At 49.5% G+C, this 14,905-nt stretch overlaps 1 protein-coding gene across 1 annotated transcript in view; it reads left to right on the top strand.

Moving 5' to 3' along the window:
- CLCN6 (chloride voltage-gated channel 6) overlaps window positions 1–14,905 on the top strand; it is a gene marked incomplete at its 5' end in the record, with an annotated part of 30,832 nt that extends 15,927 nt beyond the window's left edge. The window contains 10 exons of the mRNA XM_083375561.1: window positions 1,621–1,750; window positions 4,178–4,331; window positions 4,466–4,625; window positions 7,004–7,110; window positions 7,221–7,407; window positions 9,029–9,186; window positions 9,749–9,905; window positions 10,545–10,652; window positions 11,039–11,164; window positions 13,707–14,905. Of these exons, the coding sequence (XP_083231687.1) occupies window positions 1,621–1,750; window positions 4,178–4,331; window positions 4,466–4,625; window positions 7,004–7,110; window positions 7,221–7,407; window positions 9,029–9,186; window positions 9,749–9,905; window positions 10,545–10,652; window positions 11,039–11,164; window positions 13,707–13,787 (1,368 nt within the window). The 3' untranslated portion in view covers window positions 13,788–14,905. The remainder of the gene's footprint in view (window positions 1–1,620; window positions 1,751–4,177; window positions 4,332–4,465; window positions 4,626–7,003; window positions 7,111–7,220; window positions 7,408–9,028; window positions 9,187–9,748; window positions 9,906–10,544; window positions 10,653–11,038; window positions 11,165–13,706) is intronic.

Here is a 14,905-nt window from a genome sequence, read left to right as displayed (position 1 = left end):
CCCTAAATGATTCCCCATCAGGCCAGGCCAGCTTGTTCAAATAAATGGGTCTTTAACCCACGCCGGAAGGAGCGGAGATCCGGTGCCATCCGGAGCTCAACCGGCAGCTGGTTCCACAAAGCCGGAGCGCCCACAGAGAAGGCCCTCCCCCTGGGGGCCACCAGCCGACATTCTCTGACTGGAGGCACCCTGAGGAGGCCCTCTCTGTGGGAACGCACGGGGCGGAGGGGAGTCGACGCCGGCAGCAGGTGGTCCCCGAGGTATTCCGGACCCATGCCATGTAAGGACTTAAAAACCATCAGTAAGACCTTGAGTTTGAGTTTCCACTTCAGGATCTGGCCTTCTAAAGAGCAGTCAGGGTGGATCTCCTCTAGGACTGACCGGTTTGATCACCTTGCAGTCCAAGGGACTCGCAGGAGTCTTCTCCGGCACCACAGTTCAAAGGCCTCCATTCTTTGGTGCTCAGCCTTTCTTACGGTCCAACTTTCACAGCCGTACATTGCAACTGGGAAGACCATAGCCTTGACTATACGCACTTTTGTTGACAGGGTGGCATCTCTGCTTTTTAGTGTGCTGTCTGGATTTGCCATGGCTTTCCTCCCCAGGAGCAAGCGTCTTTTTTTTTTAATTGAAAAGTTTTACAGTACATTTTTGGATACAAAAAAACCCTCTCCCCAACCCCTCCCTACCCTCCCCTCCCCCCTCCACGACCTCCCAGAGCTGAATACAGGGTATAAAAATACAAACAAGCATAATCTAGAATATGCTAACAACAATAAAACATTGTTCTATCGCACTTTAACTCTCCATCGTCCAAATATTAATAAAATAACTACTAACTAATTATACATCATATAGATCCACTACTTATTCAAATGCTAAATGAAACTTTTTAGTCCCATATTTATTCTGGATATATTCAATCCATCTCCTCCATTCCACAATGTATCTCTGTTGCGATTGGTCTTTCAAATACGCTGAAATCTTTGCCATTTCCGCCAAGTTAGAAACTTTTAAAGTCCACTCTTCTATAGTCGGCAGTTCTTCCTTCTTCCAATACTGCGCTACTAAAAGTCTGGATTTGCCATGGCTTTCCTCCCCAGGAGCAAGCATCTTAATTCCACAAACTTGCTTGCTTCAGCTCTTAAGTGATTCCCGGCAGCGGTTAAGTTAGGGAAACGGCCGTTAAGCGAGTCTGGCTTCCCCATTGACTTTGCTGGTCAGAGGGTCACCAAACGGCAGTCCCATGACCCCAGGACAATGCCACCGTCACAAGCGTGAGTCAGTGGCCAAGCATCTGAATTTTGTCCACCTGAGCACGGGGATGCTGTAACGGTCATAGGTGTGAAAAATGGTCATAAATCGCTTTTTTTTCCACTGCCGTCGTAACTTTGAACAGTCCCTAGACGAACTGTCGTAAGTCAAGGACTACCTGGGCTTCCACTTAGTGGGGAAATATTGAAACTGAAGCCCAAGAGGTGGAAACCTCGGGATGGTCCCGAGTGAAGGTGCCGGCTTGAAGAGTCAACAGCCTGGGATTTGGTAAATTTTGGGGACACTTGACACGATTTTGGAACCAGAGTCAAAAGTGGCGCTTGTTGTTTTTTTTTTTTTGTCAAGGATTCTTCATCGGAGGAGGTTAATTCAAGCATCAAGACCTTTTTCTGTCACAATAAGACTTACAACGACATGGCAACCTTGTTCTTCAACCCGCAGGAGTCGGCCATCTTGCAGCTCTTTCACCAGGAGGGTGAGTGGCTTGCGAGGCAGAGAACGGATTTAACTTCTCCGCTTTTCTCCTCGCCTTCCTTGCTGGGTCGGGCAGGGGCTTCCCAAGGTGTGGGTTAGAAATTAAAAGGTAAAGGTTCCCCCGCACACGCGTGCTAGTCGTTTCCGACTCTAGGGGCCGGTGCTCATCTCCGTTTCAAAGCCGAAGAGCCAGCGCTTGTCCGAGGACGTCTCCGTGGTCATGTGGCCGGCATGACTGGACGCCAAAGGCGCACGGAACGCTGTTCCCTTCCCACCGGAGTGGTCCCTATTTTTCTACTTGCACTTTTTACGTGCTTTCGAACTGCTAGGTTGGCAGAAGCTGGGACGGGTAACGGGCGCTCACTCTGTTACACAGCACTCGGGATTCGACCCGCCAGACTGCCGACCATCTGATCGACAAGCTCAGCGTCCTAACCCACTGAGCCACACCGCATCCCTTAGGGTTAGAAATTGGGAGAAGTCTAATCTGAGAGGAAATTCAGGCAGCTGGTCTTGGAATTCGTGCTTGGGGGACGTGCATGCTTAACAAACTTCGGGGGGGTAAATAAATTTCTCCAAGGCGGCCAACGGCTTCCAGGCAGTTCACACGCACGCCGAGGGCATCTCAAATTCTCATGTTTGGTCGGAAACGGAATGAATGAGGTTGTTAAGTCGTCCTCTCCTGCCTCTGGGGGACTTGGCTAGCAATTAAATTTACCCTGTCTCAGTTTCTCTTGCACAAGAACTAGCCTTTTCTGTAGAGACGGCCACGTTGTCCACCTCCTTGTGGAGATCCATTCGGATCGCCCTCTTGGCTGGGAGATGAGGGTGGAAAGATAAACTGTTGATGGAATTTATCTAAGATTTAATCAACTTCCACCCATATCTGTGTTCGTACTTTGAACCACTGCCACTTTAAGTCTAATTTTGCTGGCCTCAGCCGCCAGCAAACTGATCAATCCATCAATCAGTCTGTCTCACACACATCTAATTGCCTCTCTCTGTCATCTATCTATCATCTCTCAAATATATCTAATTCTATATCTATCTATCTATCTATCTATCTATCTATCTATCTATCTATCTATCTATCTATCTATCATCTCAAACACATCTAATTATCTCTGTCGTGTATCTGTATCTTATCTATCATCTCAAATCTATCTGTCTATCTAATCTCATATACATCTAATTATTTCTGTCATGTATCTGTATCCATCACCTATCATCTCTCAGATCTGTCTGTCATCTATCTATCTATCTATCACACATCTAATTATCTCTCTGTCGTGTATCTGTATCCATCATCTATCATCTCTCAAATTTATCCGTCTGTTTTATCCATCCGTCCGTTGATCTCATACACATCTAATTCTCTCTTTGTGTCATGTATCCATCATCTCTCAAATCTGTTTGTCTGTCTGTCTGTCCATCCATCCATCCATCCATCCATCTATCTAATCTCATACACATCTAATTATTTCTGTCATGTATCTGTGTCCATCATCTATCATCTCTCAAATCTGTCATCTATCTATCTTATCTATCTATCTATGTATCTATCTATCTATCTATCTATCTATCTATCTATCTATCTATCTATCTATCTATCTATCTATCTATCTCACACACATCTCACACACATTATCTCTGTCATTTATCTGTATCTATATCCATCAGCTATCATCTCTCAAATTTATCCGCCCGTTTTATCTGTCCGTCCGTCGGTCTCACACATATCTAATTCTCTCTCTCTCTCTCTCTCTCTCTCTCTCTCTCTCTCTCTCTCTCTCTCTCTCTCATCTCTCCATCCATCTACCTACAAAATTTATTGGCCACCCATTTTGCCACAGCGTAACTCTGGGCGGCTTGCAGTTGCATCAGATCTAAAACATAAAAAAAGTTAAAACCAGACCTTCGAACCGAAGACCCACGGGGAGGGTGGGGGTGGGGGGCAGAGAGGAGGGGGAGGTGGGATCTGTAATTATTCAGTCCACCACTTCCTTGGCGCTGATCCCTCCCACACACACACACAGACTGGCACAGCCACGTCTTTGGGCCTTTATGAAAAGATAGGAGGGTTGGCAGCCAACCTTACATTGGGTGTGTGTGGGGTGGGGCAGGCAGGGCAAGACGTCCCAGAGGGCGGGTGCCCCCGCAGAGAAGGCCCTCCTGTTGGACACACACACACACACACCGCCAGAATACTTGGGTTGACGGGACCCGACACGCCAGGCCTTCTCTTCCCGGCAGGGGTGGCACGGGCCAGTCCCCGTGGGGGGGAGACGGTCCATCAAGTAAGCTGGACCCCCCACCCCACAGAGCCTTTCAGCATTGAAAAGAGGGGTTGGGGTGCTGGCTCGGCTTGCCTTTTTGTCTTCGGCTGCTGCTCAACCCCCTTCCTTCTTTCTTCTCCCCTCTTTTCCAGGTACTTTCAGCCCTGTCACCCTCTCTCTGTTTTTCTCCCTCTACTTCTTGCTGTCCTGCTGGACTTACGGGATCTCTGTGCCGAGCGGTCTTTTTGTCCCGGCGCTGCTCTGCGGGGCCTCTTACGGACGCCTAGTGGCCAACCTCCTGGAAAGGTGCCCCCTTTGGCTTTCGTGGGTTGCGTCTCCCCGCCTCGCTCCCCCACCCCTCTCGGCTCCAAAGGCCTCCCTGACCCCCACCCCCACCCCCCTCGTAACCGCCCTGCTCTCGCTTCCTTCCTCCCTCCCAGCTACATCGGCCTGGATCACGTCTACTCCGGCACCTTCGCTCTGATTGGAGCGGCCGCCTTCCTGGGCGGGGTGGTCCGCATGTCAATCAGCCTCACCGTCATCCTGATCGAGTCGACCAACGAGATCACTTACGGGTTGCCCATCATGATCACCCTGATGGTGAGTCCCTACAGCCTTCGGGGCCTCGATGCTGTGGATTTAATTTAATTTAATTTATTAATATTTCTATACCGCCCTTCTCCCGAAGGACTCAGGGCGGTGTACAGGGATGCCCCAACACTGGAGAGCTGGAAGATTATCAGGGACGACTCACACCCTGGATGGTATCTCTTGACTCTCCTACCATCCGGTAGGAGATATAGGAGTATAGCCAGCCGTACCAACAGGCTGAAAAATAGCTTTTATCCGTGGGCTGTTAGGCTTTTAAATGGGATATAATCTCTGTGAACTTATGCAGAATTGACTTGGGAGGTGTGTGGTGTGTGGTGTAGTTGGTTCACATGGTGTGGTAGGATGGAGGGTTTGTTGTCACTGTGTTGGGGAAGAGAGAGCACGGGGGGAGGCTCAGCTAATCTCAATGTACACATGTTGTACTTTGACAATAAAGGTTTATTATTTAACCCTCTGGGGATCGCTAGGATGTCCCCCTGTGCCTTTGGGGATCGGTTGATTGGCCAACCCTTTGCCCAGAATGGCATTAGGTCTGCTGCTTGAGCACGGGGTTTGGACTAGAAGACCTCCACGGTCCCTCCTTAACCTTGTTATTCTGTCTTCTACGAGCCGCTTAATGTACCGCGTTTCCCCGAAAATAAGGCCCAACCGGAAGATAAGCCCCAGCGTGATTTTTTTCAGGCTGCTCCCAATAGAAGCCCATCCCTCAAGCCCCAGATAAAATCATCAACCAGCCTGATGCATTTAGTACCGCGTATTTCCCCGAATATAAGCCCTAACTGGAAAAATAAGCCCTAATGTGTCCCTTGGAGCAAAAATTAATCTTAAGACCCAATCTTATTTTTTGGGAAACACGAGTACTCTAGAAAGAGTGCGGAGAAGAGCAACAAAGATGATCAGGGGGCCGGGGGCTAAAGCATATAAGGAACGGTGGCTGGAATTGGGTATGTCCAGTTTAATGAAGAGAAGGACCAGGGGGGACACGATAGCAGCGTTCCAGTATCTGAGGGGCTGCCCCAAAGAAGAGGGAGTCAAGCTATTCTCCAAAGCGCCTGAAAGCAGGACAAGAAGCAACGGATGGAAGCTAATCAAGGAGAGAAGCAACCTGGAATTAAGGAGAAACTTCCTGACAGTGAGAACAATTAACCAGTGGAACCAGCTGCCTCCAGAAGTTGTGGGTGCTCCAACACTGGAAGTTTTTAAGAAGAGACTGAACAGCCATTTGTCTCCAATGGCGTAGGGTTTCCTGCCTGAGTAGGGGGATGGACTAGATGACCTCCAAGGTCCCTCCCAACTTTATTTATTTATTTTTTATTTTAATTCCATTTATATCCCGCCCTTCTCCGAAGACTCAGGGCGGCTTACAAGCTTAGCAGTAGCCTTCATTCTATGTATATGCCTGCTTATTAGGGATTTGCCCCCCCCCCAAGCGGCATTACTACAAAGTCAGCTTAATTGCCCCCAACAATTTGGGTCCTCATTTTACCTACCTGGGAAGGATGGAAGGCCGAGTCAACCTTGAGCCTGGTGGGATGCGAACCTGCACTAATTGCAGGCTGCTGGTGTTACTTAAGGAGGCATTAGCCCACTGCTCCACCAATATAACAATATTATTATTATTATTATTATTATTATTATTATTATTATTATTATTATTATTATTATTATTATTGAGTCCTCCCAGATGGTGGGAACAATGACAGGCCAGCATCGTCAAACCATACATTATGTCACGGAAGCTGTGTTCAGACACCTGTCCCCCCTTACCTAAAAAGGCTTAAATTGGGGCAACTGGACCCCAGTTTATTCAAGCCGAGATGTTTTGGTATGCACCCCACGTAGCTCCTTCAGTCAAAATGAGAATTGGGGTTGGCCGAGGGTCGTTGTCCTACGGACTGCAGGTCGGTTTCTCCCCAAAGTGAAAATCAAGGTGAAGATTCTATCCGCCAGGCCCAAAACATCTGAGTAGCCGTAGCAATTGCACTTAGACTTTCATACCGCTTCACAGTGCTTTGCAGCCCTCTCTAAGCGGTTAACGGAGTCGGCATTTTGCCCCCCAACCATCTGGGTCCTCATTTGGCTGACCTCGGAAGGACGGAAGGCCGAGTCGACCTTGAGGCCGAGTCGACCTTCGGTCGGGATCGAACTGCTGGCAGCCGGCAGTCTGCAGAATCAGCCTGCAGTACTGCACTCTAAACCACGGTGCCACCACGGCGCAGGTTAAATCAGGGCAACTGGACCCAGGTTGATTCAAACAGAGGCGTTTCGAGTAACTCCTCCAGTCAAAGTGAGAATCGGGATCGGCGAAGAGTTAGAGGGTCATCGGAACGAAACCAACTCTAGCCTCTTCCCCCTTCCGTTTGCAGGTGGCCAAGTGGACCGGCGACCTCTTCAACCAAGGGATTTACGACATCTACGTGGCCTTGCGTGGGGTCCCTTTGCTGGAGTGGGAAGCCAGAACAGAGATGGACAAGTAAGGTCGGCGGATCTTAAGGCTGGGAACGTCTGCCAGCTTGCAGTCAAGTTGCCTGGCGGCTTCAAAAGCCTGCTTTTGATTTAACCCCAACCTTTCTGTCACCCAAGGCTCAGGGCGAGCGACATCATGGAGCCCAACCTGATGTACGTCTACCCGCACACCCGGATCCAGTCCCTGGTCAGCATTCTCCGCACCACGGTCCACCACGCCTTCCCGGTGGTGACCGAGAACCGGGCCTACGAGAAAGAGTTTATGAAGTGGGACCAGCTGATTAGCAACAACATTAAGTTCAAGGTGAGTTTCGACCGATGGTTGCCTTGTTCCTCTGGAGCAGATACCACAGCAAATATCGATTAGTGGAGGGGTAGGCCACCTTGGCTCTTTTATGACTCATGGACTTCAACTCCCAGAATTCCTCAATCAGCATGGGGGAACTATGGCCCCTTCATGACTTGTGGACTTCAACTCCCAGAATTCCTGAGCCGGCATGGGAGAACTGTGGCCCCTTCATGACTGGTGGACTTCAACTCCCAGATTTCCTGAGCCAGCATGGGGGAACTATGGCTCCTTCATGACTGGTGGACTTCAACTCCCAGAATTCCTGAGCCAGCGTGGCTCAGCTTGGAAACCTCTCCCTTTCCCCTCAGCTTGGCTGGCTCAGGAATTCTGGGAGTTGAGGTCCACCAGTCATAAAAGAGCCAAGGTTGCCTATCCCTGTCCTAGAACATTCAAACTTGGCAACTTGAAGATGGGTGGACTTCAACTCCCAGAATTCCTGAGCCAGCATGGGGGAAACTTTGGCCGCTTCATGACTGGTGAACTTCAACTCCCAGAATTCCTGAGCCAGCATGAGGGAAACTTTGGCCCCTTCATGACTGGTGGACTTCAACTCCCAGAATTCCTGAGCCAGCATGAGGGAAACTTTGGCCCCTTCATGACTGGTGGACTTCAACTCCCAGAATTCCTCAGCCAGCATGGGGGAACTATGGCCCCTTCATGGCTCGTGGACTTCAACTCCCAGAATTCCTCAGCCAGCATGGGGGAACTATGGCCCCTTCATGACTCGTGGACTTCAACTCCCAGAATTCCTGAGCCAGCATGGGGGAACTATGGCCCCTTCATGACTCGTGGACTTCAACTCCCAGAATTCCTCAGCCAGCATGGGGGAACTATGGCCCCTTCATGACTCGTGGACTTCAACTCCCAGAATTCCTCAGCCAGCCTGGCTCAGCTTGGAAACCTCTCCCTTTCCCCTCAGCATGGCTGGCTGAGGTATTCTTGGAGTTGAAGTCCACCGGTCATAAAAGAGCCAAGGTTGCCTACCCCTGGATTAGTGAGTCCATTGCTCAGTTTTCAATAAAATAGATTTTTTTAGTTTTATGTGTTTTCTGTGTGTGTGTGTGTGTCTGTGTGTGTGTTAGTATGTGTTGACTGTGAGCTTGTGAGACTAACTAGGGGCGGCTTAACCAGCTTTCACAGGGATGTCTCAGTTCTGAAGAATTTGGTTGTGCGTGAATGTTGCCTCTTTTAACCTCAGCGAAATGAAAGCCGAACAGGGTTTCAGCTCGCTTAAACTGAGATTCCAAGCCTGAATGGTTAAGGGTTCTGTTCTGAGAGAATTTCAGATCTCTGGGCTCAACTGAAAAACTGGAAAAAAAAATCTCAAGAAAAACCTACCAGCAAACCCCTCTGTTGCGTTGCAGAGAAAGGCCGCGGCCGTGCCCGTCATCTCCTCTCAAAATGGGGTCGTTTTTTTAAAAATCTTTTTAGGCGTAACTAAAATGGCCGCAGCGTGCTTAAGAGTAGACAGGCGGATCTCGTTTTTGATTCTTGGGGGCTGACTTGGATGAAAGAGTCCCGGATGTTCCTTTGAAATGATCCTCGGGTAAACTGAGTCCCGCTTTCCCTCTTCCAGAAATCCAGCATCCTCACCCGGGCGGCCGAGCAGCGTAAACGCAGCCAGTCCATGAAGTCGTATCCCTCCAGCGAGTTGAGGAATGTGTGTGATGACCACAGTGGGGCCGAGGAGCCCCCGGAGACGGAGGACATGTTGCAGCAGATGCTGGAGCGGAAGTGAGCATGGCGAAGGCGGCGCTTTCCGTCTTTTTAAAGGACTAAACGCCCTGGAACAGCGGGGGTGGGCGCAGACCCTTGGCTGCCGGGGTGGAGAGGCCACTGCGTCCAGCCAGCAGGATTAGTAGATCGCTTCTTATATGTCAAAGATTTTGGCGGGGAAAAACCAGCTAATTTTGGATAGATCTTTCATGGATCCTAATTTGCTCAAGTTGCCTTCAAGCTCTTCCTTGACTGCCCAAGGAGCAAATGTCTTAGAAGCTGATAAAGGCAACCCATCCATCCATCCCATCTCTCCTTCCTTCCTTCCTTCCATCCATCCATCCCACCTCCCCTTCCATCCCATCTTCCTTCCTTCCTTCCATCCATCCATGTATCCATCCCATCTCCCCTTCCATCACCTCTCTCCTTCCTTCCTTCCTTCCTTCCTTCCTTCCTTCCTTCCTTCCTTCCTTCCTTCCATCCATCCATCCATCCATCCATCCCATCTCCCCTTCCTTCCTTCCATTACATCTTTCCATCCATCCATCTATCCATAATGACGTTGTGTGGTTCCTTCCAGATACACTCCCTATCCCAATCTGTATCCGGACCAGTCCCCCAGCGAGGAGTGGACAATGGAGGAACGCTTCCGGCCTCTGACTTTCCACGGCTTGATCTTGCGCTCGCAGCTGGTCACTTTACTTGTCCGAGGAATCTGCTACGCTGAGAATCAGTCGGTGAGTTCTGACTAAGAAGTGACCGGGCTGTCTGAATAGATGATAATCCAGCAGATTTTTCTGGGACAGGAGAGATTCTTACATTAATGTCCAGATGGTGATGATGATGATGATGATGATGATGATGATGATGATGTAAAGGTAAAGGTTCCCCCGCACACGCGTGCTAGTCGTTTCCGACTCTAGGGGCTGGTGCTCATCTCCGTTTCAAAGCCGAAGAGCCAGCGCTTGTCCAAGGACGACTCCGTGGTCAAGTGGCCGGCATGACTAGACGCCAAAGGCGCACGGAACGCTGTTCCCTTCCCACCGGAGCGGTCCCTGTTTTTCTACTTGCCTTTTTACCTGCTTTCGAACTGCTAGGTTGGCAGAAGCTGGGACGAGTAACAGGTGCTCACTCTGCTATGCGGCACTCGGGATTCGACCCGCCAAACTGCCGACCGTCTGATCGACAAGCTCAGCGTCCTAACCCATTGAGCCATTGCGTCCCTATTATTATTATTATTATTATTATTATTATTATTATTATTATTATTATTATTATTATTATTATTATTTCAACCAGTAGCCCTGTTAGGATTTTCATTGCAGCACGTTGAGAGAAGTGGTGTTTTTATTTCTTCTTCTTTCACCCTGTCTCAGAGTGCCAGCCAGCCTCGTCTCTCGTATGCAGAGATGTCAGAAGATTACCCACGCTATCCGGACATCCATGACCTAGATCTTACGCTCCTGAATCCACGCATGATTGTGGTAAGGCAGTTGCTGCGTTTTCTATCTTGTTTCCTAGAAAAGACACTTCTGCATGTCTTGGATTTTTTTTTTCTAGCCCGTTTTCCATACCTCTGTGTTTTGTTTTTGGAGGTTGCCTATCCAGAACAGGGTACAGAGGACAAATGGTGAGAGACTCGTAAGGCAGACTTTGGCGAGGTTTCGTTCGCCTAAATAAATTCCTCTGCGAACGTCGCAAGCTTTCGAAAATGAAAGGGGGAAAAGGGGAAGAGGAAAAATTGCAGGATAAAGAAGAACAGGGGGGGGGAAAGCATCTTCATTTCTCTTCGTCTTTCAGTATTTTATATTTCGGTAAACTCATAAAAACGTTGAACCCGAAAGTCACCGAGCGTTTTTCTCCCCAACAGGACGTCACGCCTTACATGAACCCTTCCCCCTTCACCATCTCTCCTGATGCTCACATCTCCCAAGTCTTCAACCTCTTCCGGACGATGGGGCTCAGGCACTTGCCGGTGGTGAATGCCGTCGGGGAGGTGAGTCTTTGCCGGCCGAGTCTTCGGAGAAAAAAAAAACCTGCCTCTTTTCTGATCCGATCTGTACTTTGTTGTTGTTGTTAGCTGCGAAGTCGTGTCCGACCCATCGCGACCCCCTGGACAACGTTCCTCCAGGCCTTCCTGTCCTCTACTATCTTCTGGATATCTTAAATGAAGCTCACGCCTCCTGCTTCAGTGACTCCATCCAGCCACCTCCTTCTCTGTCGTCCCCTTCTTCTCTTGCCCTCAACCTTTCCCAGCATGAGGCTCTTCTCCAGTGAGTCCTTCCTTCTCATTAGGTGGCCAAAGTCTTTGAGTTTTAGCTTCAGGATCTGGCCTTCTAAAGAGCAAGTCAGGGTTGATCTCCTCTAGGAGTGACCGGTATGATCGCCTTGCAGTCCAAGGGACTCGCAGGAGTCTTCTCCAGCACCAGAGTTCAAAGGCCTCCATTCTTTGGCGCTCGGCCTTTCTTAGGGTCCAGCTTTCACTGCCATACATTCCAACTGGGAAGACCATAGCCTTGACTATACGCACTTTTGTTGACAGGGTGATGTCTCTGCTTTTTAGTGTGCCGTCTAGATTTGCCATGGCTTTCCTCCTGGGGAGCAAGCGTCTTTTAATTTCTTGACTACAGTGCCCATCTGCGGTGATCTTGGAGCCCAGGAAAATAAAATCTGTCACTCCCTCCATTTCTTCCCCATCGATCTGTACTTTGCCCTTGCTGAAAAGTTGAACCGGGGGGTTGAAAGAGGTTGAGGTTTCCCCACCAGATGGCGCTGCAGGCCCATAAATGGCGCTGGAGCTCTCAAGGTGGCCCAGGATGAAATGTTCTCGGCTTGTAACTCCGGATTTGTTGAACTTGCCGCAAAGGCCACTTGAGAGCAGGGGCTGTCCAACCTCGTCAATCTTTTAAAAAGATTTGAGGACTTCAACAAGCCTGCTTTAGAGTCTTTACTCAGAGGGGGGAAACTTTTGTTGTTGTTAGTTGCAAAGTCGTGTCCGACCCATCGCGACCCTATGGACAACGTTCCTCCAGGCCTTCCTGTCCTCTACCATCTTCTGGAGTCCATTTAAGCTCACGCCTCCTGCTTCAGTGACTCCATCCAGCCACCTCCTTCTCTGTCGTCCCTTTCTTCTCTTGCCCTCAACCTTTCCCAGCATGAGGCTCTTCTCCAGCGAGTCCTTCTTTCTCATTAGGTGGCCAAAGGATCTGAGTTTCAACTTCAGGATCTGGCCTTCTAAAGAGCAGTCAGGGTGGATCTCCTCTAGGACTGACCGGTTTGATCGCCTTGCGGTCCAAGGGACTCGCAAGAGTCTTCTCCAGCACCATAGTTCAAAGGCCTCAATTCTTTGGCGCTCGGTCTTTCTTATGGTCCAGCTTTCACTGCCATACATTCCAACTGGGAAGCCCATAGCCTTGACTATACGCACTTTTGTTGGCAGGGTGATGTCTCTGCTTTTTAGTGTGCTGTCTAGATTTGTCATGGCTTTCCTCCCCAGGAGCAAGCGTCTTTTAATTTCTTGGCTGCAGTCCCAGTCTGCAGTGATCTTGGAGCCCAGGAAAATAAAATCTGTCACTCCCTCCATTTCTTCCCCATCTATTTGACAGGAATTGAGAGGGCCGGATGCCACGATCTTGGTTTTCTTAATGTTGAGTTTCAACCCAACTTTTGCACTCTCCTTCTTCACTCGCAACAAGAGGCTCTTCAGTTCCTCTTCACTTTCTGCCATTAGAGTGGTATCATCTGCGTATCTTAGGTTGTTGATGTTTCTTCCGGCAATCTTCATTCCAACTTTTGGAAACTAATCTTGGGGCTAATTCTAAAACCGGAGGAATTATTGCCGGAGAGCAGAATCCACTTCCCTTCCAGCTCTGCTTCAGTTTGAGAGAAGAGCACGCTTTGAAATTTCAAAATAACTTTTTTGGGAAGCGGGGGGGTGGGGTGGGGCGGTATTTGGGTGCCATTTTCCCGCTGGGAACGTGGGTTTCTTTGGCCCGGTTTGACAGGTTGGGCTTCCCCTTGTCCCATTCCTTGAGAGTTAGACCTCCGCGGAACGGGACTACCGTCCCCTCTGAGCCGAATTCGGATAAACTAATTTGGGGGGAAAGTTGCTGGGGGGCGGGAAAAAAAAACAGGAATATTCTGCAAAACTGCAGAGGGCGAGGCAGGGTGAAGCCATTTTCTGCTGGAAAAATGTCCCCAGCCTGATTTTCAGAAAAGCCGAAGCCTCTGGCGTTTTGTTTTGGGGTTATTATTTATTTATTTATTTATTTATTTATTTATTTATTTATTTATTTTATTTTAATTCCATTTATATCCCGCCCTTCTCCGAAGACTCAGGGCGGCTTTACAAACTTAGCAGTAGCCTTCATTCTATGTCTATGCCTGCTTGTTAGGGCTTTCACACACACCCAATTGTTGTTGTTGTTGTGTGTGTGTGTGTGTGTTGTTGTTTTTTTTTTGGCTTTCACGCTTGACAAATTCACTTGCCTTTTTTTACTCTCTCTCTCTCCTCCCCCCCTCCCCCACTGTTCTTCCAGATTGTGGGCATTATTACTCGACACAACCTGACCCACGAGTTCCTCCAGGCCAGGCTGCGCCAGCATTACCACACCATCTAACCTTGTCTCCTGCCGCCTCCGTAATCCAGTTCCTCCTCCTCCTCCTCCTGGGCCCATCGTGTGCACTTTAGTCAACGAAACAAGCCTGTCGTTGCCCTCTTTTTTGGAGCCTGTAAACTGTACATCCTTCAAGCTTGGGGGGGCTGGCGGGGGGGGGCGGAAGCGTAGTATGTGGAAAAAGTCGAAAGCTCTGTTTTGGCAGCCGTGCGCTTCTCGGCGGAATTCGGGTTGCAACAACTCCGTGCTTCAACCCTGCGGACATCCGAAAGGGTTACTGATTTTTCTTCTTGCTGACTTTTTTCTCTTTTTGTGTGTGTGTGTGTGTATTGTTTTTTTTTTTTTTTTTTTTTTTTTTTGCAAATATTGCGGACTTCCCTCTTTGGGGCTGGTGGAGACTCCGTCCGTATCTTCGCTCCAAACTTCAGGCACCGGCTTCTCGGTTGAATTGAGGGATCTCGCCTTTGATCCGGTTGAAACAGGACAAAACAGGAGGGTGGGGAGGGGAAAAAAATTTGGATTTTCCGACTAGGGCTTCTGACTTTCTGCCCTTGGCACCCCTCTCCCTCTTTCTCTTTTGTTGACGTCTTTCGGAGTTCAACCCCACCCCACCCCGCCCCACCACCCACCCCGGGTGCGCAAGGAAGCCTCTGCTTTTCGGGGAGAGTCCGATGGATCGCCCTGGATCCTCGGGATCCCCTCGAAAACCTGGCAAGAGCGGGGGAAAACTGTTTCGCCTGTTTCCGAGCGCGGGCCCCTCCTTTGCGTGCTGATCTTCAAACCGACCTCCCCCCTTTTTTTTTTAATCTGATGCACAGGCCGTTGCGGAGAAGGAACCAAGCTTTTTCCGCCGTGTGTGTGTGTGTGTGTGGGGAGGGGGACATATTGTCTGGCAGGACCAAACCGATATTTATGGATCTTCAATTCAGCCCCTCTTTGCATGCTGTTTCCCAGCTTGGCTGGATCCCCCCCCCACTTCCTCATCCCGTCCTCTGCGCTTCCTTCCTGGCTATTTGCCAACACCCCCACCCTCCCTTCCCTCCCCCTCCCTCTATTTCTGGCTTCGCAAGGGTGACCCGCCGGGTGTCCCCAAATAACTTCTGACTTTTCCTGTCCTTTCA

The sequence above is a fragment of the Vipera ursinii genome (assembly GCF_947247035.1).
Source record: "Vipera ursinii genome assembly, chromosome: 17".
Taxonomy (NCBI): Eukaryota; Metazoa; Chordata; class Lepidosauria; order Squamata; family Viperidae; genus Vipera; species Vipera ursinii.
This window is presented reverse-complemented; position numbering and strand designations above follow the sequence as displayed.